Source organism: Myxocyprinus asiaticus, chromosome 9 (genome assembly GCF_019703515.2).
Source record: "Myxocyprinus asiaticus isolate MX2 ecotype Aquarium Trade chromosome 9, UBuf_Myxa_2, whole genome shotgun sequence".
Lineage (NCBI taxonomy): Eukaryota > Metazoa > Chordata > Actinopteri > Cypriniformes > Catostomidae > Myxocyprinus > Myxocyprinus asiaticus.
Genome location: NC_059352.1, coordinates 2,893,968 through 2,920,524, shown reverse-complemented (window position 1 = coordinate 2,920,524; position 26,557 = coordinate 2,893,968). Strand labels below are relative to the sequence as shown.

General features: G+C 35.5%; 1 protein-coding gene across 1 annotated transcript in view; it reads left to right on the top strand.

Annotated features, from left to right (window-relative positions):
- LOC127446005 (cadherin-22-like) overlaps positions 1 to 26,557 on the top strand; it is a 146,148-nt gene that overhangs the window by 32,239 nt on the left and 87,352 nt on the right. Inside the window, exons 3-4 of the mRNA XM_051706592.1 lie at positions 8,148 to 8,267; positions 18,208 to 18,375. Of these exons, the coding sequence (XP_051562552.1) occupies positions 8,148 to 8,267; positions 18,208 to 18,375 (288 nt within the window). The remainder of the gene's footprint in view (positions 1 to 8,147; positions 8,268 to 18,207; positions 18,376 to 26,557) is intronic.

Here is a 26,557-nt window from a genome sequence, read left to right as displayed (position 1 = left end):
TTATGCAATGATGCAATTGAAATGGACAAGCAAAGACTCTAAACTAGATTACAGAAACTGGTAGATATTCTAAGAAAATGGCAAGAGGTGCACAGTGTCCGATATGGTTTGCCAAAGTGATTAATGTCGGTTTTTGCAGCATTCATATTTTGACAACATTGATGTAGCTGCTCTTAGATCAAGCCCTAATAATCGTTGACATTTACAGTAATTTTGCAACAAAAATATGCATTTTATTATTGTTAGGTAAATCTCCAAATTTGAGAATTGGCTCCCTTGCAATTCATGACACATGAATGTGAATTTGTTGTTGTGAATGTGTAATTGAATAAGTGTGAATTTGAATAGAGTACATAGTCTAACTTTTGTTTGTTTTGTGTAAAGCTAACTGTGAATGCTAATCTTTTTCCTTTCACAAGTTACGAGAGTCAAAGTACACTTTTAAATATATAGACTTCAGCATCGCTTTTCCCATGAAACTCTTCCATATATGCAAAAAGAGTCGTGCATAGATGCCGCGGTGGATGCCGTGGGCCTCCACACATGCTATGTCTCTGTGGTAACGCGCTCAACTTCATAAGATGCGCGGGCTGATGGTCTCAAACACAGAGGCAACTGAGATTCGTCCTCCACCACCTGGATTGAGGTGTCTCGCCACCACGAGGACTTAAGAGTTCATTGGGAATTGGGCATTCCAAATTGGGAGAAAAAAAAAAGAATGATTTCCTCAGTCACCATTGACTTTCATTGTATGGAAAATCATATTAAACATTCCCTTTTATGTTCGACAGAATGTTGAAAGTCTTACAGGTCTGGAACAACAAGAGGACAAGTAACATAATTTTGACAGAATGACATAATTTTCTTTTTTGAGGGGTACCTTATTTCTTTCATGAATATAGAACTTTTTAAGATAAAATGTAAATGAAGGATTAAGTGATGGATATCAGACTGCAAGATATTTCAAATGTGATGAAGTTCATAGCTGTAAGCATTTTATTCAGTTTCTCACATTTTGAGAAGAAAGCAAAGGAGAGAAAATATGTCCTATTTTAAAGGGACGGGGTTTAAATATTCAAAAAGAAAATGAATCTGCCTTTACTCTGTGTTAAATTGAATAAAATGGGATTAATATCTAATCCTTTCCGGCACATATTTAGTGTACTTAGATTTTGAGATTTGCTGCGGTAACTGCTCGAGTTGGATGATTTCAGCACCGCCTCAATCCATCTGACAAAAATTTCTGCTTTTGATGTCTGCTTAAAGGGATGGTTCACCCAAAAATGAGAATCAGATCATTATTTACTCACAGTCATTTAATTCTAAACTCGTATGACTTGATCGGTTCACTTCCACTGAACACAGCAGACAGACAGACAGACAGACAGACAGACAGAGAGAAAAAGTATGTGAACCTTTTGGAAATAGCTGGTTTCCTGCATTAATTGTTCATAAAATGTGATCTCATCTTCATCAGCGTCACAAGTATAGACAAACATAATGTGCTTAAGCTAACAACACACAAACAATTATAATCTTTCATGTCTTTACTGAACACATCCCATTAAACATCCACAGTGCTGTGGAAAGAGTTAATCCCTAGGCTAAAGATGACAAAAAAAAAGCTATTTAGAGTCAGGAGTTGGCAAACCTGGCATCCAATTAATGAAACGAGATGGGAGGTGTGGATTAAAGCTACTTTGACTTATAAAAAGCACTTAAACATTTTGAGTTTTCTATTAACAAGAAGCATCTGCTTACGTGGACTATGCCTTGCAAAAATGAGATCTCAGAAGACCTATGATCAAGAATTGTTGCTTTGCATAAAGCTGGAAAGAGTTACAAAGTTGACTCAATGGGCACACCGCAGAATGCTCAGTGAGGTAAACAAGAACCCTAGAGTGAGAGCTAAAAACTTGAAGGTATCATTGGAACTGGTTAACATCTCTGTTCATGAGTCTAATATACAGAAAACATTACACAGGCATGGTGTCCATGGCCGGACACCACGAAGGAAGCCGCTGCTTTCCAGCAAAAACATTGCTGCGTGCCTGAAGTTTGCCAAAGTCCACCTTGACATTCTACAATTATATTGGGAAAATGTTTTGTGGACTGATGAAACTAAGGTTGAATTGTTTGCGAAGAACACGCAGAACTACGTAAAAAGGGCACCGCATACCAACATAAAAAACATCATCCCAATAGTCAAGTACAGTGGAGGGAACATCATGATTTGGGGCTGCTTTACTTCTTTGGGGCCTGGGCCACTTTCCATCATCGAGGGAAAAATTAATTCCCAAGTTTATCAAGATATCTTACAGGATAATGTCAGGGTGGCTGTGCACCAGCTGAAGCTCACTAGAAGTTGAGTGATGCAGCTAAACATCAAAGTAAATCCACTACAGAATGACCCGTTCACACCAGACATCCTAAGAATATGGCTGAGCTGAAGCAGTTCTGTAAGGAAGAATGGTCCAAAATTTCTTCTGAACATTGTGCAGGTCTAATCCGCAGCTACCGGAAATGCTTGGTTGAGGTTACTGCTGCCAAAGGAGGATCCAAGGGTTCACTTACATTTTCCACAGCACTGTGAATGTTTAATGGGATGTGCTCAGTAAAGACATTAAATATTTTAATTGTTTGTGTTGTTAGCTTAATCACATTGTGTTTGTCTATACTTGTGACTTTGATGAAGATGAATTTACATTGTATGACCAATTAATACAGAAAACCAGCTATTTCCAAAGGGTTCACATACTTTATCTTGCCACTGTAGATAGATAGATAGATAGATAGATAGATAGATAGATAGATAGATAGATAGTGAATGAGAAATATCCTGTGTTAATACCTGTGGGACTTTCTTTAGGATTGCACTAAGCAGGCCGTTGACTTTTACGACACGATATTACCCAACTTTTTTTAAGTCTTCTGCTCTCTCTATGTTTTTTTTTATTTTTAAGCAGGCCAGTGAAAAGTGAATCAAGTGTTGAGATGTTCAGAGAAATCACTTTTCAAGTGAATACACTTCAGCTTTTATGGGACTTCTAAACGATCCATAATGCAAGGTGATTTGGGCGAGGATGCGTTAGGCACAAACGACTATGACAGGGTTAAATAGAGGATAGACTGAGAGCACACCAGGCAAACCACTGTAGCACAAATCTCCTTTACGACTGAAGCTCTTAAATAGCTGTCAGTCTTGCGTCTTGCATGAGGTAACGTTGTCCGGCCACTTGCTCCATAAGTCAGCCGACTTTCACACCCTGATGTCATGGGCTGTAGCCTGAAACAGACTTTGTTGACACCATTTTGGGCATAAATTGTACTGCCACCAGGGTGCAAGGAGGCAATAGCTATCATAATGCAGTCTTCCATAAGGCCAGGCACATTAAAATTAATTTGACATTTAATGTCCCCTCATATCTTTGTTTATGCATTTTTCATTGGCTATTTACTGTGGGCTTGGTGTATGGTGGAGAGGTCATCTTGGCTGTAGATTTTTAAAGAAATGGGTTGGGGTTAGATATTCCACATTTGTTAATGGAACCGATCATTGTGATGTTCATTCTGTTCCAGTATTTAAAAATATATATATATATATATATATTATTTACTATACACTATGGTTTAATCTCAAGACTTTGGAAAAGCACAGAGATAAATCTAAGGTTTTTCGACCAAGATATCTGTGAGACGTCCAACCGTTGCAGATCATATGGAGTGTTTTTAATCCACTGTATAGTTTGATCTATATTTTATGCTTGTGCCAATCATGGCTTGTGTGTACAGATGCTGTGGGGAGGAAAGCAAACTGCCCCGTTGTGCCCTACACAACCCCTGCCTAATCCACATCCACCCTCGCGTGTCACTCTGCAAATATTAGAGTGAGGTGCAGGATGCATTGGGTGAAGGGGGCATCGCTGCTGAAATCCAGAGCTGAATTAGAGATTACTACCTGCGGCAACGAGCTTTGATACTTGTAGAATCACTCCACTGGTCACAAACTGACTGATTGCACTGCCCTGACTAAATCACATTTCACTTTTGGGTAAATTCGACAAAGAAACATGTCCAGGTCATACTTCACCACAAAATCAAAATAAAGAATTAAGAATTAAATCAAATAATAATAATAAAAAAGCCTATATTTAGGGCAACTAAGATTTTGGTGCATAATGCATAATTACCCCTCCAAACTGTCATTATTGTAATAATAATAATAATAATAAAAGATCTTTGGCAGTTTTCATGACATTTACCCTTTTACTTACAATGAATGTTCCATATATCTTAAAGTTTATATGTATAATTTAAATTGGAAGGCATTAAAGTCATCTTGCATGACCATTGAAAGCTGTAAATATCAATTACAACTCTGTAACCACATCAGTTTATTGTATGACATAAAAAATTTATTTTTGACCCAAGCGTATCACATGGGAATAACTTCATCAGTAATACTTCTCCAATAATAAAATATTAAATAGCATTTCTTTAAGAACACTTAAGCCCTACATAACAGAACATCCCACAGGACAGAAAAAAACACAAATGAGATCTCTTTAATATTTTAGTTGTTTCTCTTAGACGACAGTGAGATTAAAAAGAGCAAATTGAAAACCCTCCTGCTTAGATTATTTGATCCTCAGAAAAGATCTCGGTATGAACATTTCTCATCAAATTCTCCCAAAACCCAAAAATCTGATCCATGCTATCCATGCTATCTCAACGAATCCAGTCCAATATTTGCTCTTGGAAGAATACACAGTGAGCTGGAACACAATGCTGTTACACTGTCTGTTTTATGGTTTTGAAATGTAGCAGACCACCTTTAGAACAGTACAGTGATGATACAATGATACATTGATGGTATCAGATGGTAATACTATGTAACTTTGATTTATATACTATGGTTTTGAATGATTAGCATATTCATATACCATGGTATTCACCAGGTTTTTGCACCATTCATAATTGGAATAAGAATGCCTTGAATTCCAATTCATGACCAATGAATTTCCTCTTGAATTTGAGTTGCATTTCAATAAATGGTAGCACTTTATTTTACAGTACTGTTCTACAAGTACAGAAAGTACACGTACTGTAAAATAAAGTGCAACCCAATAAATTCCAACAAAACCAAGACCATATCTACAAAGCCATAGTAATACTATAGTACTTTTTGGTTAGTTTATCAAAGTTGATTTGCCTTTTTTTTTTTTTTTTTTTTTTCTCAGATGATGTCAGAAAATACTTTCCAAATTAAGTCTAATTATGTATGTCTCAAGATTCCCAATGGAGTTTTTCTTGTATGTTTTCCTACGAGACCAGGATCTCAAGACCTCTTAGTGGATCCGCGGCAGTGCATTAATAAGATCCACGACAGCGCAATTATTCCTGTTTGAATGTAAACACAATAAAGTAGCATTTGCATTTAAATAGTTTTTCACTGGTGCCATTTCTAGACTCTAGGACGGCCGTTAAACAGCATCATGCTGATTATTACCAGCGGAAAATTAAGATAAGTAAGTAATTGCATGAAAGAAAACAACTTCAAGTCACAAGAAAGAAAAAAATTCAATCTTACTTGGCATTTTAATGCAACACAGACCGGTTTCAAAAGTTCTTGTTGGAGATCTTTGAACATTTGTACACTATTATTTCTTTAGTATTACATTCAAAGATCAAAGATTATAAGAAATATTTTGTGTTCAAACTTTTGACTGGTAGTGTATGAAAGCCTAGTCAAGGTTTGTTTTAGAAAATGTTTTTTTAGTTTTAACACTAAAAATACCAGCTAAACTTTCTCGCGTTAAACTGCTTGTCTACAAATAAAGACTGTACTACTTATCTATAAATATAATTTTCTTAATCAGCGTTTCCCCCAGTAAATATATCTAAACCTCTTTATAGCTAAATAAATTTACTTGAGAATTACTTAAAAAATTAAGAATTGTTTTCAGAGAATATATCTTGAATAAAATAGTTTTTTCTTAGCTCGTCGGTAAATTTAAAGTAAATGTATCTTGTTTAAAGAATCTTTAGATATTTTACTGGAAAACAAGAAAAAAAAAACTCTTAATAATGATAATAATAATAATAATAATAATATATATATATATATATATATATATATATTTATTTATTTATTTTTTTTTTCAGTGTGCAGTGCTTTGCAATACTGAATACAACACTAAGCTTTAAATAATAAAACATAATTCAAGATATATTTGTCTTAATATTTTACAAAAAAATGTAAATGTATCTTGTTTAAAGAACGTTTAGATAATTTTTACTGGAAAACAAGACAAAAATACTCTTAATTATAATGAATAATAATAATAATAATTATTATTATTATTATTATTATTATTATTATTATTAATATTATTATTATTTGCATTGAACAATGCTTACAATACTGAGCACAATACTAATCTCAAAATATGAAGAAATAAATTATGGTATATTTTTCATAATATTATACAAAAATATTCTCAAGTTAATGTATCTTGTTTAAAGGAAAACAAGACAAAAATACTCTTAATTATAATAAATAATTATTATAATTTGTATTATTATTATTGTTATTTGTTGCAGTGTACAATCATTACAATACTGAATACAATAGTAAGCTTAAAATAAGAAACAAGTAATTTCAGATTTTTGTCTTAATATTTAAAAAAGAAACAAAATTTCTTAAGTAATTGTATTTTGTTTAAAGAATGTTTAGATATTTTTTACTGGAAGACAAAACAAAAATACTTATATATATATATATTTTTTTTTTTTTTTTTTTTGCTGTGTACAATGCCTACAACACGAAAACAATACTAAGATTAAAATAATAAGAAAAAAATAATCTAAGGTTTAATTGTTTTAATTGTTAAAAAAAAACATTTTCCTGGAAAACAAGTCAAAAATGCAGATTAAGAAGATGTTGTTGTTTTTTTCCTCCCCTATGCACAGCAAATAACTAAACATATGAGAGTACCTTCCCTATTTAATCTAAGCTTTTGATATAACGCCATATTCCAGGTCATGAAAGGGTTGCGGGTCGAGAAAAGAGAGCAAAAAGCTATCAGACAGATACTGATCAGGGTGTTTGGCTCCGGCAAAAGTGCTTCAATTTAATGATAAAACATTGTCCTATTCTGTAATCCCCCGCGAGAGCGGCCGCTCGTGATAGAAGACAAACAAGATTCTGACACTTTCCATTAATTAACCTAATTAGCATAGAGCTATTATGCGGCTGGACAATATCATGACAGGAGACTGCAGTGATGACCTTTCCAGGACACCAGCTGTCACCAATTACCTGCAGACCGGTCGCCCCGTATGAAGGCTGCGAGATGTCCTTGGGCGCCACTTTCGTGCTCCACACAGTCCGAGTTGTCACTGTCTCTTAAATGTCTTTTAATTTCTACAGAACAGTGCGCACTGTATGATTTTGGCCATGATTACGGGATTCGATTGGTTTCAGTCTTTGATCGTTTAGTGTGACATGTTCACTGTCGGACGAATTATTGCCTTTGCGATTTATCTTTAATCTAACTGGGCGAACAACATTTGGGTTTGTGTGTATCATTCAAATTTTGCGCATGCATGAGAACATAAAAACAGATGTTGACCTAGTGAATTTAAACGGCCAGTAATTGCTGCCAATCATATCCAAAGTCTTAGCTAAGATTTAGATTGTACAGTCTGACATTAAATATTCTTTGTTGGCTTTTACCCAAGATCCCACTGGGAACATATTGTGCAATCTGACAAGCAACAATCAAGAAATTGTACAGTGTGTACCGGGTTTACCTCTCGCTCTCTCTTTCTGTCTTATTTTTCACCAGGCTTTTCTCAGCAAGAAGTGAGCATTCTCCCCTCAGAATTAAGCTTTATATGCTGCAGGCTTTGCTTTAGTTAAAATGTGTGACTAAATGTAAATATGTGCTTTGCGTTTGGAGCTGCAGGGCCGTTGAGACACACACAATTGCCTCAGAAAAAGTGTTCATTAGATTTGCTTAAAGAACAGTTAAATGCTCTTGAAACGCTGACAGCTTGACTGTAATGGGATCCATGTGTTGTTTTCATGAAATGTCACCAAAAACTACAGAATAACACAAAAGCAATGTATGTTTTCACTACAGGTACTTCGGTGATGAAGGTTATGGCTTCCGATGCAGATGATCCGACCTATGGAAGCAGCGCAAGGATAATTTACAGCGTTCTGGAAGGAGAACGATTCTTTACCGTTGATCGACAAACTGGTAAGGACATTAATTTGACTTATATTTTGATTTTGTCATTTTGCAGATGCTTATATCCAAAGCGACTTATATGGTTTCCAATTGAAAGAGGGATAGTTACTGTTATTATATGTATATTATATATATAAAACCACCTGCCTAATATTGTGTAGATCCCCCTCGTGCCGCCAAAACAGCGCCAACCCGCATCTCAGAATAGCATTCAGAGATTATATTCTTCTCACCACAATTATACAGAGTGGTTATCTGAGTTAACATAGACTTTGTCAGGTTGAACCAGTCTGGCCATTCTCTGTTGACCTCTCTTGTCACAAGGCGTTTCCACCCACAGAACTGTCGCTCACTGGATGTTTTTGGTTTTTGGCACCGTTCTGAGTAAATTCTAGAGACTGTTGTGTGTGAAAATCCCAGGAGATCAGCAGTTACAGAAATACTCAAACCAGCCCATCTGGCACCAACAATCATCCATTAGATTATCTAATCAGCCAATTGTGTGGCAGCAGTGCATAAAATCATGCAGATACGGGTCAGGAGCTTCAGTTAATGTTCACATCAACCATCAGAATGGGGAAAAATGTGATCTCAGTGATTTGGACCATGGCATGATTGTTGATGCCAGGTGGGTGGGTTTGAGTATTTTTGTAACTGCTGATCTCCTGGGATTTTTTCGGGAAGTTATCTTTAATGATCAGTTCGCCCTATGGAATAAAAAAAAAATCAATGGGATTTTTACTACCAGAAGCAGACTGCACTATAATTTTGTTACCTTTTTAGATACAATGTGTAGTGTAGTCTGTTAGTTAATATTACTTAAAAATACACATTTTATTAAAGGAATAGTTCACCCCAAAATGAAATTTCTGTTATCATCTACTCACCCTCAATCCATATGTTGTTATTGTTTACTGTGAAACACAAAAGGAGAAGTTTTGAAGAATCTTTATGCAGCTCTTTCTGAAACAATAGTTCAAATTGACAGATTGACCATTTTTTGGGGTGGATTATTACTTTAAGGAGTGTTCTTTACATTAAACCGTTCTGTCTTTTTTTGCACTTTTTTGCGCAAATTTACATTTTATTTGTATTTTTTCTCTATGGATTTTGTGCTAATTTTCCGGGGGATAGACATAGGTGTACACGAGGGGTGCTTCTCAATCAGAAGGCTGCATCCTCGTTAGACTGGATATCTCAGCTGCCACGTCATCAATCACCGTCGGAGGCCATCTGGATTGTGAGGACACTTGGAAAGCAGCCTCTTTTTGCAGCCTTAGTTTGCCATATTTTGGAGGACGCATTGGGTGTATCCTTCGTGGCCTTCAATCACCCAAAATCCTTTGCACATATCCCAAATTATTTTTAAAAAATGGCGGAAAACAAGTTACGGGACTGCGGAGGTGGAAACCTTTATGACGCACCCTAATTTTTTTCTCTCTCTTCAAATTTCTATTTGCATTTGCAGCAATGACAATATGTAGAAAAATAAAAAAATGCAAGTAGTTTAGATTATGTAACAAGTTATAAGTTACAAAGCACAAAAAAATAAAATAATAATAATAATAATAAAAAGACATGAATTTGGAAAGCTTTACAAGTTTTATAGATTTTACAGGTCTAGGGTTCCGTTTTTTTTTTTTTTTCACATTTGAAATTATTTAAATTTTAATTCTAAGATCAGTGTTGCAAAATGTATTATATAAAGGATTTTTTTGAGCGACTGTGAATAAAACATTTTTGCAAAAATAATTTAGAGTTTAAGGACATACAGTATTTCTAGTTTTCTGAAGTATATGGGTTTTCTAAACTAAGTAAAATATCACATGGTTCTAAGCTTATGGTCCGCCATGAATACTTACTAGGCCGTCTCATTCTAGCACTGAATGCTGTGGAAGAGCCTAGCCTACAGTCTCCTGGTCTAGGAAGGACTCAGCCTTACTAGGCTGCAGCCTTTCATTTGAGAAGCACCCCTAGTCTCGCGTATCCAGACTTGTGTCTTCTGAAAAGGTCTGTGCTCCATAACAGCTTCAATTGTCCAAGAACCGCCCATTTAGACATGAAAAGCCATCTAACTGACGTTAAGCGACCAATCACAGTTGGTTTTGTCATTACGGGGTGTTTAGGAGTGTGGTTTTTCTGAAATGTATCATACCATAATAAAAGACAGACACAGGATAAAATATATATATATATAATGGTGCGCAAGTCTCTGCGAGTGATTGCACAGGAAACACGCGTGAGAAAAGCGGAAAATGTGTAGAGAGTTTAAGTACAGCACAGAAAACCTCATTACAGTGAATTTCACCGACATAACTAAAAAATCCAGCTCTGCTCGTGGATATCTGCTTCACTTTCTGCTGCATATCTTTAAAAGATTTTAGGTCACTAACCTGGCAAACTTGTGCAAATTCTATGACTTTTTCATCCTCAAAAGCGCTCATTCTATCAACGCAGAACCCTGTGAACACAACTCGTCTTCCAGGTGGACTGTTAAAACGTCCAGTGTGTCAACTCACAGAAGTTCCATCAAAACAGCCAATCAGATTCAAGGGCGTAGATTTGGCTTGAGCATTGGGGGGCAGTTACAGTGTGAAAATGTTACATGTTTCCATTGATCATTGTATAAGTATTGGGGGAGTTGTACTTGCTTGTTTTGATTACTGGGGGGGGAGGGGGGGAGGTAACCCCCCCAATAACCCCCCTGATCAGATATGCGCTGAAAGGTTCGAGAAAGAGTTTTCCAGTTTTGGGGACTATGTGCAATCAGACGTATAGCACGGACTGTGGGCTGTTCATGTGCGTGCCATCTGAGGTTGAGACTACACCTAGATACGGAAGCATTTCATATGTGCATACCTGCCAACACTCCCGATTTTACCGGGTTTCACCTGTTTTTCCACCCCTCCTCCTGCTGTAATTCCGATTTACAATTTCTCTTGATAAACTCACGATTTTTCGCATCCACACTTTGCTCATGAGAATGTATTAGACCTCCAGGTAGGGATGGTAACTTGCCACCCTTCCCACAAAATATGGGATCGACCAATATTTAAATGTGAAATTTGTCCTGTAAGCTGGTCAGATGGCGTAATGGCGAAATTGTTCCAGATCGTTAATTTAACATTGATAGAAGTTGGACATTTTTCATATGGTGAGTAAGGGGTCATCTGAAAAATCCAAACATTGTGCTGAAACGTGCTAATACTGTGAAGGGTGTGGTATGGGACTGTCTGAAAAGTCCACACATTGTGCTAAAACGGTGGATTTTTTGTTGAAAAAAGGAAGGTTAAATGTTCAATAAGATGTACAAAATTACACAGATCCAACAATGTATGAATACAATCAATGAGTCATAAAGACAAGAAGTACAGGTGAGTCATGGTCAGGAAAGTTCTCAGCATATAAGAAAGGATATACATATTTTATCATTAATAACTCAAAAAGCATTTATTGCTAAAACTGTCAAGGATGTGGTAACGGACTATCTGAATAAATTTCTTGGTATTATACATCTTCAGTGCAGTATTACTGACCGGTACTGCCGCTCACTGTATGCATATTACGCTGTCTGTGTAGTGCACCTACTCCCTACGGGGACACCATCTTACCCTAGGGGGGCACCAGAAACTCCACCAGCTGCCGTTCCTCACACATACAAACCATGTATACCATGTAAAATTTTGTTGTGAATGCATAGCCTGAACAAAATGTATGTGACAGAACATGATTCTTCTAGCTTTGTCAGACCTCGAGTTGTTGTTTAAACTACTAAAGGCAGCGAAAGCTAATTATTATTGCAGTTACAGATGAGCTCAGACATCGTTAGGTGAGAAAGGTATTGGGAGCTGCCTTCTCAATTTTAGCAAACCAAGTAAACTGGTTTGAAAATGGCCACTGTGACATCAGTCTCCATTTTCAGCTTATGCACCTAAGTACTGTGGATATATATATATATATATATATATGTGTGTGTGTGTGTGTGTGTGTGTGTGTGTGTGTTTTAGTGTTTGGCACAGACATTCCAGCTGTTTTTGGGTTGTGCGCTAAAATCAGTAAACATGGATGGTCCCCTTTAGAGAAAACCATCTGGGAGTATCTAAGCTTTGGCTGCCAGCAAATACCCCCCAGAGGAAATGGCACTAAACTTTTAATGATTTCTGTTTTTGGGGGCGGCGTGCGCAAGACCTGAGAGCGGTGGATGATAAATGGCTTCACCTCTGCTACGTTAGCCACTGGACCTTGTGTTTTTACACACCTCCCACTGATCTGAAACCAGTTATATGAGTTAGAAGTTGATGGACTGCATGTGTTCCCTGTGACCCCATTAATTTATTTCAACCTAAAAAAAAAAAAAAATCAATAATAAATCATCCCTCGACACAGCTTTTTAGTCTTTGCACGGGATAAATAAAAAGGCGGGTTTGATGCTAATATCAGTTTATTAGACCCAGTGTTAGCGGGATGTGTTTGAACTATGGTTTCTCATCTCATGTACTCTGAATGTGTAAAGCGTTTGATGATTTTCTCATTTGCTTTTGCAGTTTTCTCTAATGAGAGCTTTTCAGAGCCCTGCCATCCTTAAATTATTGACGGAATTAGGAAAAAATTCTACACTTAGAAGAAAATGTTATCGTACGGAGCCCCTTAGAGAACAGAGCGGGAATTGTTTTTCTTAAATAGTTTTGCGTTCCCTAACATTAAGTATTATGTTCTATACAGTAACCATATTTTAACATTGATTTTCTTAGTAAAACCATAGTAATAATACAGGAAAACGAAAACTATGGTAATAAAAATCCTAATTATATGTTTATTATGGTTTTAATACAAATACCATGGTAAAACCATACAGCAGTAACAAGATTAACCATGGTTAATCCATAGTAAAACCATAGATACTATATGGATACGGTATACTGTATTAAAACCATGGTTTCCGCCCAAAAAAACATGGTTACTTTTCATAGTTATTACTAGTGTTATCATAGTACCGATTTTAGTAGTCGGTACCGATACCAGTGAAGTTCCACGATTCTCGATACCAATTTCAGTACCAGAGCATAAATATGCTAATATGGTAATGTGTTAATGAACACACCAGTTTAGCATATTTAAAAAGTTACATTTCAATGAAAATAATAAATTAAAAGAAATGCATGTTTCCTTCAAGTGTTTCTCAATCAAGGATGCATTGCTTAAGTGTTTTTAAGTTGCACCCTACTGAAATCTGTTTTATTCTTAACCAAATCATGTTTTCCTTTTTGTTATTATTATTATTATTATTATTATTATTATTATTATTTTCCAGAACTCCATGTTTTAGAGTTTAATTTAATTTAATCATCAAAATGGTGTCTATTCAATTCATTCTTAAAACTTTTTACAACTGAAAATAGAACTGTTCAACATGTCATTACATTTTCCCCAAAATTGTATTCAGCAGCAGTCTTGCTTGTGATATATTGCTTAATTATTATTATTATTATTATTATTAATATTATTATTATTATTATTATTATTATTATTATTATTATTTATTATTATTATTATTATTATTATTATTATTATTTATTATTATTATTAATATTATTTATTATTTATAATTTTTTATTATTATTCATTTATTATTATTATTTATTATTATTATTATTTATTATCATTACAGTGAATCTTGCATTTTACTATACAGTTTTAATATATTTCTGTCACAATTTCTTCAATTTCAGGGCTCTAGCTTATATTTTGAAATGTGCTTTCATTAAGACGTGTATTTTTTGCCAAAAGCTTCGCTTTCTGGATAAACAGTTAGCGACACAGAGACTTTTAAGTCACATCTGAAATCTCATCTCTGAAATCTCATCTCTGTGGAGACACAGTTTTGGAGTGTTGGTATTTTGGATTGTGATAATTTGTAAAAGTGATGTTTTAAATTCTATTACTATGAAGCATTTTGGTCAACTCTGTTGTTTTAAATATGTTGATATAAATAAAGCTGAGCTGAGATTAAAGTGCAAATGCTGTGATTTAATTATATAAATATATAGTTTACATGTGCTGTGTGGTTCACAGTAGATTAGTGCTCTGATCTGTCATCTGATACAACGTGTCATGAATGATTCTCAATGTCTGTGGAGTTTCTAGTCTATGAGCGGTCAGATTTCTAAATCCTTTAAAAGTACGCATCTCATTCACACTAAGATTGCAGCCTTTAGTGGTTTAATAAATCACACCAGAACATGTCACGATTTAAATTTGATTAACTGTCCATTTCAATGTAAGAGGAGTAACAGAGCACGCGCTCAAAATTTTAAAGCAGTCGTGTGTCAGACATAACATACTGCGCGCTGGTACCAGATTGAGTTGTTGCTTTGTACTACATGTACTGCAGAAATACTGGCATCGTTACATCTTTTTTATTTTAGTATTGACTTTGGCAAACTATTGTGAGGGAACATAAAACTTGTTGCGAGGGAATGCAAACTATTGCAAGGGAACGCACACTTATTGTGAGGAAACGCAAACTATTCCGAGGGAATGCAAAACTTATTGCGAGGAAACATAAAACGTATTGCGAGGGAATGCAAACTATTGCAATGGCATGCAAACTTATTGTGAGGGAACGCAAACCTTATTGCGAGGGAACGCAAACTATTGCGAGGACACATAAAACTGTTTTCTAGGTAGCGCAAATTGTTGCGAGTGCATGCACAACTATTTCAGAAACTAAATTCCTGCCCTGTCCTCTAAGGGCTCCGTAATATTGCGCTCAGAGAGGTTTTATGCTCCTGAGACTTAATGGAGTTTTCAGTTGTGATGATGTATAGACCAAAATTTAAGTTGTTATTTAAAAAAAATAGCATTCAAACTTCATTCACATTTGCACACATTTAAAATATGGTACGCAAGACACGTTGAGACAAAATTGATGTCAATGAAGTCAAGCGTTATTGATTCTTGCATATCTAGTAACTGATTTGTAAGTATCAGCTTTGTCTCGGACAGTGTTCGGCTAGTTACTCAAAGAAAGTAATCCTCTATAGATTACTTATTACTTCTCCAATATTGTAATCAGATTACTTTACTGATAATTTTACTGATTTACTTTACTGATTATTTTAATGATTACTTCATTAAAAGTAATATCATTACTAATTATTTTAAGGTTACTTTCTAAAACCCTTTTCACAGCAAAACTTTAGTTTTTTCTGTTCAACAAATTCAAAATAATGTCTATAGTTCCTCCTTGTTCATTGTCGCATACATATCATACACTAGTTTTGGTCCCACTTTCTATTAGGTGTCTTTAACTACTATGTAAAAAACATGAAAATACATACAATGCAATGTACTTGTTGTGTAACTGCATGTTAAACTCGCAGTTCCTTTAAATGTCTTTCAGGTAGAGTGCTTTGAATGGGTAAGACTTGATGGATTCTTGTAATGACTCTGACTTGAGGTCAGCAACTGTATGTGGTTGAAAAGCGGGGGTGAATCATGACTTGTGCAATTGAAGACACCAGTTGCATCTTTACCGCTGAGCATGGCGCACAGATGTATTGTACCACAATAACATTGCCGGTGGCGAATGCTTCTTTACTGGGATTGCTGTGGCCCCTCCGTGTTTACTTCATAAGCAGACAGCAAAAGACAGGGAGATAAAAACAAAGGACAAAAAGACACTGAGGAGAAACTGACAAAGACAGCCAGGCAAACGTTTGTTTGTTGCACAGACCCCCAAGGAATTCAGTTTTTTTTTTTTTTTTTTTTAAGTTATTGACTACAGAAACTTGGTGTATTTTGTTACTTATGTTTAAAATGTCTCAGAATATAGTGCTGTCTGGGTGAATCTAATGAAAACATTTCTGAATTATATTTCACTCAAAAGTCAAAGAAAAAGCAAGAAATTATTGTTTTGCATAAAGAAAATAATGCCTTAATTTTGTCAGCGTGAAAAAGTTTAGTGAGGGATTCGATTTTATCCACTGGAATTGATTGGATCGTGAAAAGTGGGTGTTACATACCAGAATGGAGTCCGATGGTTGGAGGAGAGGGGCTGAAAAGTAAGAGGGATGTGCGACATCATTCGAAAAGGAAAGTTGTTTCTGAGCAAATAATCACATTTTGATAAAGGGGATAAATGTCTCGAAGACAAAGGTTTTTATGTATTTATTGATTGATTTTTATTTTATTTTGTTATAATGTGCACAGATTAATCAAGCACAAAACCAGATATATACATTATGAAGTAAATACGGTAAAAAACAAAACAAATTAGGCTTAAATGAGAGCCCCGACTATTTTGGAAATATACCAAATGATTAAAGTGACATATAATTTCAAAGGGAATTGCATAAAAACAGTCATATTATAACATGAATAGATGACTGTTTCTCTTTGACCTTTGAAATTAATTGGGTAAATGTAGATGCGAAGCATATTTAATTTAAAATGACATAAAAGCTGCAAATGAATTATTTGATATGTTAATACATACTGTATCATAGGTAAAAAATTATTATGATTTTATATATATATATATATATATATGGACATCTTTTAATTAAATAAAATCAATATTACAATATGCAATTTTTACAATATTTAAATATGATAATTACAAAAAACTTCAAAAGTAAAACATTCTAACACAATACAGTAATACAATTACTATATATATATATATATATTGAAATGTGAGGTAAAAGGTTTAGTAAGATTCTCTCTGTTTAAATATATTATTTTTCATATATCAATGAATGTAAAACCTGTCTATTGATATTTTAAATGTAAGAAACCATTCGAAGCCACCAAACCACATGATTGTTTTCTTTAAGTCCTGTTATTGAGCTGTAGTAAGAGTACTGGCCCTGGAATCAATATACTTTGGAGTTAAATAAAGACAATGGCACCATGTTACACTGAAGGTTCATCCTTTGTTGCCATGGCATTAGTTAGACACAGACATGGAAATGATGAAAAAGATAAAAGACACACGCTGAATCTGACAGTTCTGCTGTTTGGAGCAATTATTCCTTTCAGTTCAGGTGAAAATCTACATCTAAAGACATATGATAGTTTTGTGTGACAAACAGCTTGAAACTGAAATCGTTATTCACTGAAAATCTTCCTCTCTGCTTTTCAAATCTCATTCACACTTGAATTCAATTAAAAATGGCACCTTTGAACGTGCTCCACCAAATGCCTTCTCACAAAACACTGTGATTTGATGTGATTTGAGAGATATACGACACAGTGGAAGATTATCAGTGAACAACAACTTAAAATGTGGTGTTTAATATTGATATATTTGATATGAATTAATGATATGATTTAAATGTAAAAGTGCTGGCTTTAATTTATGCTGATCTATTTATTTCTTAAATTTTTAACTTAAAATTACAGTATTTTTAGATACATTACAGTAATGAGAATCTAACGAGATTCATTTGATTGAGAATAATGGGGATTATATATATAAAAAAAATAGAAATAAAATAAACTCCAAACTAAGACATCCAGATGAATTCCAGCAATGAAAATGTTGTGTGAAAATGTGCTTAATTGTCATGGAAATTACATCACGATGAAAAAAGGCTTCATTTTCTTAACGAAGAAACTAACTTCTATTTTGTTTTGGTTTTGTGGTGAAATATGTGATCACTAATATATTACAAATCAATTATGCAAATGCACAAACTATGTATAAATCTAGAACTTCATGTTAGAATAATACAATTTGTGTCTAATATATTATTCATGTCAGAGTGGTAAATGGTAACCATGGAATGAGAATCTTAATATTCATGTATAATTATTTTATGTATTTATCATTATAATTATTTGGAACTTTATGTGTCATCAGGCTTTTAATCGTTCTAATGTGACCTTTTACCATGCGTCAATATACCCTCTATATCTCTCTCTCTCCCTCTCTCTCTCTTTCAAGGAGTGATTCGGACGGCCGTGGCGGATCTCGACCGGGAAACGCAGGACCGTTATGAGCTGGTTGTCAAGGCAACAGATATGGCAGGCCAAATGGGTGGTCTCTCCGGCTCTACCACGGTGACTATAGTGATCACGGATGTTAATGATAACCCTCCACGCTTCCCTCAGAGTGAGTGTGGATAATGGCTACTGTCAGTGAACGCATGCTGTCAGTCATGTCTTTTCACTGTTTTGCAGCTTACTATCAGATTTTGATTTCTGTGAGCAACAAATGATCTTAATGTATTAGCAAACTGATCAAATAGAACTGATGCATGACTGTGGCTATATTTTTGCAAAATGACATTATGTGGTTCATTACACGTATCGCGACAGTTCCGAGGTGAAATGTCCACTGTGTGGCACTAAAAGTGAGTTAAATGTTCTTCGAACAGATGAGTTTTTTAAGGTTAATGCTCTATCGAGTTGTAAATCAACAAAACCGACCTCCCTACCCTAAACCTTAAACCTAAACCTAACCGATAGTGTCAGAAAAAGCAAATGTGAGTTGAAAAACACAAGACTCGCATGCTCTTCAGGACCCGTATCCCGGTCTTTTACAGTTGAGCTACCCCACAATTTGATCACACTTGAACAAGCTTGTAAATGTAGTTGGTTATGTAATGCAAATGTTAAAATAAGTCTATAGTAAAAGTGTGTAGATGTCATAAGATAGTATTGTGTGAGGAACAGGGCAAAAATTATGTGTTTATGAACTGATAATCTGCCATTTTATTTGTTGTTGTTGTAGCGCATCTAGTGTTCAATTCACCAGGAAACTGATGCGTGTAACAGGGTAAAAGGCAAAGGAGGAGGCGAGAACTGGCTTGACAGTATAAATAATTATTTAATGATTAACTTAAATCAAAAGACATACAACACAAACGCATACAGGGCAGCTGCCTGTAGCTCTCTCTCTCTGCCGAACTGCCACCTCCGGCCACCTTTATCCCTCTCGTCAGCTTGATTAGCCTGATTAGGGGCCGGGCGTGTGTCATCACGACCCGGCCCCGCCCTCCTCCTTGCCACACTCCTCCCTCCTTTGTTTCAGGCCGGGGAGTCCTCGGCATGATGTACATCCCACCGGCAGGTCGTCCCCGCCTTCTTGGACCTGGGAGGGAGACAAGGGGAGGGAAAAACAATAAAAAAAAAGAGAGGGAAAGGCCAACACGGAGCGGGAGAGGGAGAGGAGAGAGAGAAAAAAAAACACTTACTCGCCGGTTCTCTGATACGCCGTAGCCTGGTCCTCGGTCACTCCTCCACCCTCTAGTGGATGACAGCCACTCCTCCACGGGTGGATCGGAGGCAGTCCTCCGGCCCCTTGCAGACGGAACGCCCCGCTGCGTTTTGGCGGATGGTAGGGGTCTCCTCCACCCCTGGCAGCGGCTCTCCCGCTCCAGGCGGTCGGCAGTGAGCCCCTCCCCACTCGCGGATGGTGGTCTTATCTTTGACCCACCCACATTTTAGCGGCCGGTAGTGGTCTCCTCCATACCTGACAGTGGTCCGACCGCTGCAGGCGGTCGGTAGGGAGCCTCTCCTCCCCTCGCAGTCGGCGGTTGTTCCTCTGCTTTCAGGCGGTTGAGCTCCTCAGTCCTCCGGTGGATGGCTGTGGCTGCTCTTTTGGGGTGGATGGCAGTGGCGAGGACTCTACTATGGTGCATCCCTCCTCCTTCCCAGGTTTCGGCACCAATGTAACGGGGTAAAAGGCAAAGGAGGAGGCGAAAACCGGCTTGACAATATAAATAATAATTTAATGATTAACTTAAAGCAAAAGACATACAACACAAACGCATACAGGGCAGCTGCTTGTAGCTCTCTCTCTGCCGAACTGCCGCCTCCGGCCACCTTTATCCCTCTCGTCGGCTTGATTAGCCTGATTAGGGACCGGGCGTGCATCATCACGGCATGGCCCCGCCCTCCTCCATGCCACAACGCGATAAGTACAACAAGCCACTTAAAAATCATTTAGGAAAACTTTAGGTATAGTAACATTATTCTATGAGATAGGAATACTCTGTCATCATTTACTCACCATCATGTCATTCCAAACCTGTATAACTTATGACCACAAATGTCAGGTGCCAAAAAATACAACAAACACCATAAAAATACCCTTAAACTATTTTATTTGACTATGAATTCAGAATTGTAATACTTGTCAGTTGTAAAGTCCCATGCATTTTCAGGGTGCCTAAGCGAATGTCCTGGAAAATATTTTAGTATAGTATAACTGTTTGACTTTTGAAGATTTTGATCGGAGCCTGCTTATACCGCAGTTACCACATGCAGATAAAAATTTCATAAAAATGTCATTAGATATAAACGTAGAATGTCATGGAATATGACATATTTGGACAAAAAAATGAATGTTTTAATGTACAATTAATCAAATTAAAATAGCGATATGTCCTAGTGTGATAATTAAACTGCAAAAGTCTGTGATTTAATTAAATAAATATATAATCTGCAAGTGACGCATGCTTTCAAAATTCATACATTGAAAACACCTCATCATGATCATCATGTGCACTCTTGTGTGTGTGTGTGTGAGATTACAGAGACAGAGAGCACTCTGAAGTGTGCAGCACATGCAGACTATGCATTTATTAAACTGAATCACAACTTTATGGGGATTAATAATCACACTGGGCCATGTAGCAAAACTGCTTATCTGGAGGTGAGAAACTACCGTCAAAAACACACGGAAACGCCAAAATAAAAACATGATTTAAATGGACACCTGCGTTTTTGCTTAAATATTACACTTGTTGGGCTCATAAAATGTCCTGGAAAATTGTGCCTTGAAAAGAGTGGGAACCCTGGTTTTATTCATTAAATATTTGGACTAATATTTAAATAATGCCTTCAGCTGCCAATAAGTGAAATTTGTATTCTCAACTCTGTTTGAATGTATAGCGCAATAGTCTCTTCCCTTGTACAAAAAAAAAAAAAGTCAAGTTATGCACATATCAGACCATTAAAAAAGAGTGCTGTCTGTTCTACTTATACAGCAATAAAGAGGCGACCTTGATAAACAAAATTAAATAATAAAATCTTGTAATTATTAAATTATTTGTTAAAATTGCCTTGAAAAAAAAAAAAAAAAAATATTCCAGTAAATTCCAGATGGCAAAATATGTAAATGTTGCATTGATCTTTTGTAGCACTGGAACAGCACAGCACCAATTTGTTTTATTTTTTGCCTCACTTTAAAACGACTATTGCGGTGGAATAATTTGAACAGCTCTGACAATAAACTAATAAAGCACTAAATTTTAGTTTCAGCTAAGAGAGTACACAGAGTGCAAGCAAACTGCTGCTTAGAAATATACAAATGAAACGGACAAATGGAAACGTATCTGTTTGCATTTTGCAGTACTGTTGCTGATTCCCTTGAAGTGCACAGACCCAATAACAATATGTCAATATAGTTTGAGTGTTTTGTTTCTGATTGTCTGAATGTAATTCACTGCACAAAACACATTGTGGTCAGCACAAACTATGTTTATCTTCCAGCATTTAATGTAGTCTGGGTCGTATTTTATTTGATTTTTCTTGCGTAATTTTGTTCATGATTTTTCAAGAATAAGGGTATGTTGACATCTGCCTAACATGATTAGTTTCTACCAAGTCACGGTGGTAAAATGGAGTTTAATTGGAAAGGTTTTTATGTCAACAGCAAAAGATATGGAAAGCATTTTCTCTTCCCTTTTAAAAGTTAATAAGCCTATTTATTTTCCTATCCTAACTTTGTAAAATTTTATGGTATAAATTTTGTTTTTGCATTGTTATTTCCCTGCTGTCTGTGACCCTTCAGAACAGAGAATCGCTGAACCAGATCAGTGTTGTGACCAGCTAAGATCAGCAAACTGGTTTAAGATGATTTTTTAAGCAATGATATTATTGTCATGGTAACACTAAAGGCTTTTTGATCAGGCGTTACAAACAGCTAAACGCATCGGGTTCGATTCTGACATTTTTTTAAGCTGTGTGGTTAGCCGCCACTCCATATAAAAAGAAGCACATTCAAAACATCTGAAGCCATACAATAACTTTGTTTGAAATGTAAGTCTTTATTTGCTGAAAATCTACCGTTTTGCTGTCCACGTATATTTAAATATTGTGCAGCAGCTCACTTTATTTTCCCTGTCTAATAAAATATTTGTAACAAATATATGTCAATTAATTTCTTGAAATGTTATGCATAATATATTCAAATAACTTCTGAAACCAGATTGAGTTGACATAAAATACTGCATTAAATACATTTTAAAATGTTCTTAAAACTCCTAAGATTCTAAACTTCATCCATATTTTTTTTTACATACAATTATATTAATTACAAAATAAAAGAGGTTATGTATGAATTGATAATGAATTGAATCATTTGCATAAAAAACAGCTTGTGATGGCATAAATACACATAGCAAGTTCTTGCATGAGGACGTAGGGTCGCACAAGGATATATATATATATAAAAAGTGTGTTCCACAGAATAAAGAAAATCATATGGGTTTGGAACGACATGAGGGTGAGAGTAAATGATTTCAGAATTTTCATTTTTGTGTGAACTATTCCTAAGCTGTGTGGAAAACATTTTATAAACTATGAAACACATTCAGATATTATTTTTCCTTCTCTTTTCTGCTGTAGTTTCTTTCTCTCAATCCTTTTCCTCACAGGGGAACGCAGGCAGCATTATCTTTATTACAGCACAGAGTCTCACTGTGATTCAGACTTGCGCTCCTTGATGTCTTTTTTTTCTCAGCATAACTCGATGACTCTCTCTCCTATTTTCCTCTCTCATTCCATTCAAAAGCCTCATTTATGCCAGTTTTTCTTCAGCATCTAATTTATTAAGCTCTGCTCTTTGTGTCACGGGTCTAAATGAAATCCTTATACTCCGTTATGACACATACTGCACTCCAGCATATTGCCTATATTACTACAGAGCTGCCATTACACAAGGCCAGCAAGTCTATTAGAACAACCTTTGACATTGTGTTAAAATAATATGTAATTCTGGGAAATGCAGTATTGTTTGTACACTTTTTTATGTTCTCATTCTAGATGGATTTATGCACATGTAAGCTGCTGTGTTTCAAAACCGTCTTGGTGTCTACATGAGACTTGATGTTTAAGAGATTTAGGAAACAGGTTTCCTAAATATTCCCCCCATCTTAAACAAACAGAGGAATGTTTTGATAGTGTAGAATGTTTTGTGAAAATCAACCTGCTTATACAGCAATTGTCTCTGGATATTATGATGGGATAGGTGAAAGTCTTTTAATAACAAACAAATTACACACTTCAACTTTAATGATAGCAAAAAGATGTACACAAAAATACTGAAATAAAAAATGAACACATTTCACAAAATATTTATTTCAAATCACTTAAAAAAAACATTCACACACAATATTTTAGCCTATTTTTTAAGATTTATACATTTTAATTTCATAACAAACTTCCATCTAATTGAATTAATTAATCTTTAACTAAATGAAATGAATAACTAATAACTTAAATATATTTATTTTATTCATTTAATTTTTGTTACAGATTAGTCAGTTCAATTTGATGGAAGTTTGTGATCTTAAATCTTAAAAATACACTCAAAAATTATTTTAAAATCTACGCAAATTTAATTGAGTAATCTTTTAGAAAATATATGTAAAATATTTTAAGTTTTATTAATTTTATTTTGTTAAATTTACATGGAATTTTTTTTTATGAAATTGAAATGCATAAATTGTAAAAATAGGATGGATATATATATATATATATAGTGCATTCAGAAAGTATTCAGACCCCTTCATTTTTTCACTTTTGTTATGCTGCAGCATTATGCTAAAATGCTTTAAATTATTATTTTCACATAAATCTACACTCCATACCCCATAATGACAAAGCAAAACCCAGATTTTTTTATAACTTTGCAAATTTAGTAAAAAAAAAAAAAAAAAAAAAAAAAAAAACTGAAATATCACATTGACATAAGTATTCAGATCCTTTGCTATGACACTTGAAATTTAGCTCAGGTGCATCCCATTTCTCTGGACCATCTGTGAGATGTTTCTGCACTTTGATTGGAGTCCACCTGTGGAAAATTCAGTTGATTGGACATGATCTGGAAAGGCACACACTTGTCTATATAAGGTCTCACAGCTGAAAATGCATATCAGAGCAAAAACCAAGCCATGAGTTCAAAGGAACTGCCTGCAGAGCTCAGAGATAGGATTGTGTCGAGGCACAGATCTGGGGAAGGCTACAACACATTTTCGGCTGCACTGAAGGTTCCCAAGAGCACAGTGGCCTCCATAATTCTTAAATGGAAGAAGTTTGGAACAACCAGGACTCTTCCTAAAGCTGGCTGCCCAGCCAAACTGAGCAATCGGGGGAGAAGGGCCTTGGTAAGAGAGGTGACCAAGAACCCGATGGGTTCTCAACTCTGGTTGAGCTCCAGAGATCATGTGTGAAGATGGGAGAAACTTGCAGAAGGACAACCATCACTGCAACACTCCACCGATCTGGGCTTTATGGCAGAGTGGTCAGACAGAAGCCTCTCCTCAGTGCAAGACACATAAAGCACCTAAAGGACTCTCAGACTGTGAGAAACAAGATTCTGGCCTCAAATCCAAGCGCCATGTCTGGAGGAAACCAGGCACCGCTCATCAGTACCATCCCAAACATGATGCACGGTGGTGGTAGCATCATGCTGTGGGGGTGTTTTTCAGACCCAGGGACTCAGGGACTGGTCAGGGTTGAAGAAAAGCTGAATGCAGAAAAATATAGAGATATCCTTAATGAAAACCTGGTCCAGAGCGCTCAGGACCTCAGACTGGGCCAAAGGTTCACCTTCCAACAGGACAATGACCTTAAGCACACAGCCAAGACAACACAAGAGCGGCTTAGGGACAACTCTGTGAATGTCCTTGAGTGGCCCAGCCAGAGCCTGGACTTGAACCCAATCAAACATCTCTGTAGAGACCTGAAAATGTCTGTCCACTGACGGTCCCCATCCAACCTGACAGAGCTTGAGAGGTTCTGCAGAGAAGAATGGCAGAAAATCCCCAAATCCATGTGTGCAAAGCTTGTCACATCATACCCAATAAGACTTGAGGCTGTAATCGCTGCCAAAGGTGCTTCAACTAAGTACTGAGTTAAGGGTCAGAATACTTATGTCAATGTGATATTTCAATGTGATATACAATTTGTGATAGTTTTTTAATAAATTTGTAAAGTTATCAAAAATCTGGTTTGTAAGATTGATGTGAAAAAAAATTAAGGGTTCTGAATACTTTCTGAATGCACTGTATATTATTATTATTATTATTATTTGAGTGCAGAGTGATCTCTTCTTTTATTTGGCTAGCTAAAAAAATTTTTTTTCTTATTTTAAAATATACTGTATACCTCTGGGTGTAAATAATGTGGCTCCGAAAAACTGCTTTTAATTTTTTTTTTTTTTCAATCATGTCAACTGTATCTGAGAAAGATTTTGTGTTGATATGACAAAGCAATCAAGTGTAATCAGTTATAGCATTACAAAAATAATTTATCATTGTGTCCAAAAGCCTCTCCAAACAAATAAAACATAATCATTGTACATAAGAACTAATTACACATGCTAACACAACAATGACTAAAGGTTTGCATAGCATGCAGACCTGATTTTAGTAATGAGATTACAGAGAATGAGTTTCATTCTGTGCCATTTGAGTTATCATTGAATCTGTGTCATATGCATGGCACCATCTCCTGGTGGCCATATGTAACATTGTGCCTCATGTGGATTACATTATTATAGTGCACTTTTATTTAATAAATTATAAAAATGGAACACTTCTGATTTGCCTGCAAATTTCAAAACAATTGTTCAGTTTTGGTCAAACTGCTAGAATTCATTGCAAAGTAGAGCTTCTAAACTTTCAAACGATACCTATTTTGTGTTGGTCAAGACTGTAGTTGTTAATATTTTGACAAATATTTTAAGGGTTAAACAAGAAAAAATATATACTTGAGTAACAGAATGGGTATTAAGGTATTAAATCTTGTTTTCAGAAAAAAATCTAAAAAGAATCTTAATCTAAATCTTTGTCTAAAAAATTGTCTAAAAGTAAAAGATCATTCTGTACAAAATAATGTTTAATTATGTAGATTATTAGGTTAAATAGGTTAGAAAATATATAAACAATCATTAGCAAGGTAAATTCCAAGTTTTTATGAAGTTATGGAAAAACTATAAGAAACTTATATTGATGATTGATTTTAGGTGACAATTCAGCACTTCACAAATAAACAGCAACACT